The sequence below is a fragment of the Cucurbita pepo genome, chromosome 8 (genome assembly GCF_057944985.1).
Source record: "Cucurbita pepo subsp. pepo isolate OVF chromosome 8, ASM5794498v1, whole genome shotgun sequence".
Taxonomy (NCBI): Eukaryota; Viridiplantae; Streptophyta; class Magnoliopsida; order Cucurbitales; family Cucurbitaceae; genus Cucurbita; species Cucurbita pepo.
The window spans coordinates 4827376-4828515 of NC_141805.1; the positions used below are offsets into that span (position 1 = coordinate 4827376).

The 1140-nt window shown below is 46.3% G+C and overlaps 1 protein-coding gene across 1 annotated transcript; it reads right to left on the reverse strand.

Annotated features, from left to right (window-relative positions):
• Positions 1-244: 244 nt before the first annotated feature.
• LOC147791398 (uncharacterized) lies at positions 245-898 on the reverse strand. The gene is made up of 2 exons (XM_087126108.1): positions 683-898; positions 245-598 (listed from the first exon to the last, which is right to left on the reverse strand). Exons 1-2 carry the CDS (start codon positions 896-898, stop codon positions 245-247), a joined length of 570 nt encoding a protein of 189 aa, XP_086982234.1.
• Positions 899-1140: the final 242 nt, after the last annotated feature.

A 1140-nucleotide genomic window follows, 5' to 3' on the forward strand; every position in this document is an offset into this window, starting at 1 on the left:
GACCTCAGATCTATCTTAGAGAACATAAACGCCCTTTGCAGCTGATCAAACAAGTCATCTATCCACGGGAGAGGATACTTGTTTTTTTATAGTGACCTTGTTCAGCTCTCGATAGTCTATGCACAGACGCAGAGTCCCATCTTTCTTTTTCACGAAAAGCACAGGGGCTCCCTAGGGTGAAACACTAGGGCGAATGAACCCCTTGCCCAAGAGCTCTTGTATTTGCTCTTTTAGTTCCTTAAGTTCAGCGGGTGCCATTCTGTGGTGCCTTAGATATTGGTGCTGTTCCAGGTTCCAGGTCGATTCTAAAATAAACCTCTCTATTAGGAGGAAACCCAGGTAGGTCTTTAGGAAAAACATATTTGAACTCTTTGATCACTGGAATTGATGAGACTATGGGCTTAACTCCCCCATAAACAGTCACACTGGCTAGAAATGCCGACGCCTCATGATGGATCATCTTCGTAGCTCTCAGTGCAGAGATCACCCCCGGGGTTTCCCTAGTCGACGACCCTCTAAAAAATAGGCCCTCCCTTGATGGATGTCTTAAGGTTACCATTTGAGACTCACAATCAATCACGGCTCGGTTCACTCTCAACTAGTCCATACCCAAAATAATATCAAAATCTATCATGGCTAACACAATCAAGTCAGCCTCAAACTCCTAGTCAGATACTGTTACCCTTCCAACCCTAACTCTGTGAGTGACCTCAAGTAATTTCTCTGACGGTATGGATACGAAAAGAGTATTCTCTAAAGGCTCTAATCCTAACCATGCTTGTTCAGCAAATGTAGCAGAAATAAAAGAGTGTGTAGAGCCGGAATCAAATAGAGTGAATGCTAAATGCCCATAAACGGGTAGCGTACCTGTTACCACATTGACGGATTCCTCAGCCATTTTGGCTGTGGTGGCATGGGCTACTACTCGCCCCTGATGCTGTTGTCAACCCCCTCGACCTTCTCGACCTCCTTGATACTGAGCGACAGGTCGGCTCACCTTAGGTGGATTTCTGTGGGGACAGTCAGCAACTTGGTGGCCTTGCTGGCCACACCCATAACATCCACGAAGGGCATAACACTCTTCTTCATGAAACCTGTTGCATTTGGGGCACGATGCCTTATTCTGATCTACGGTCCGTC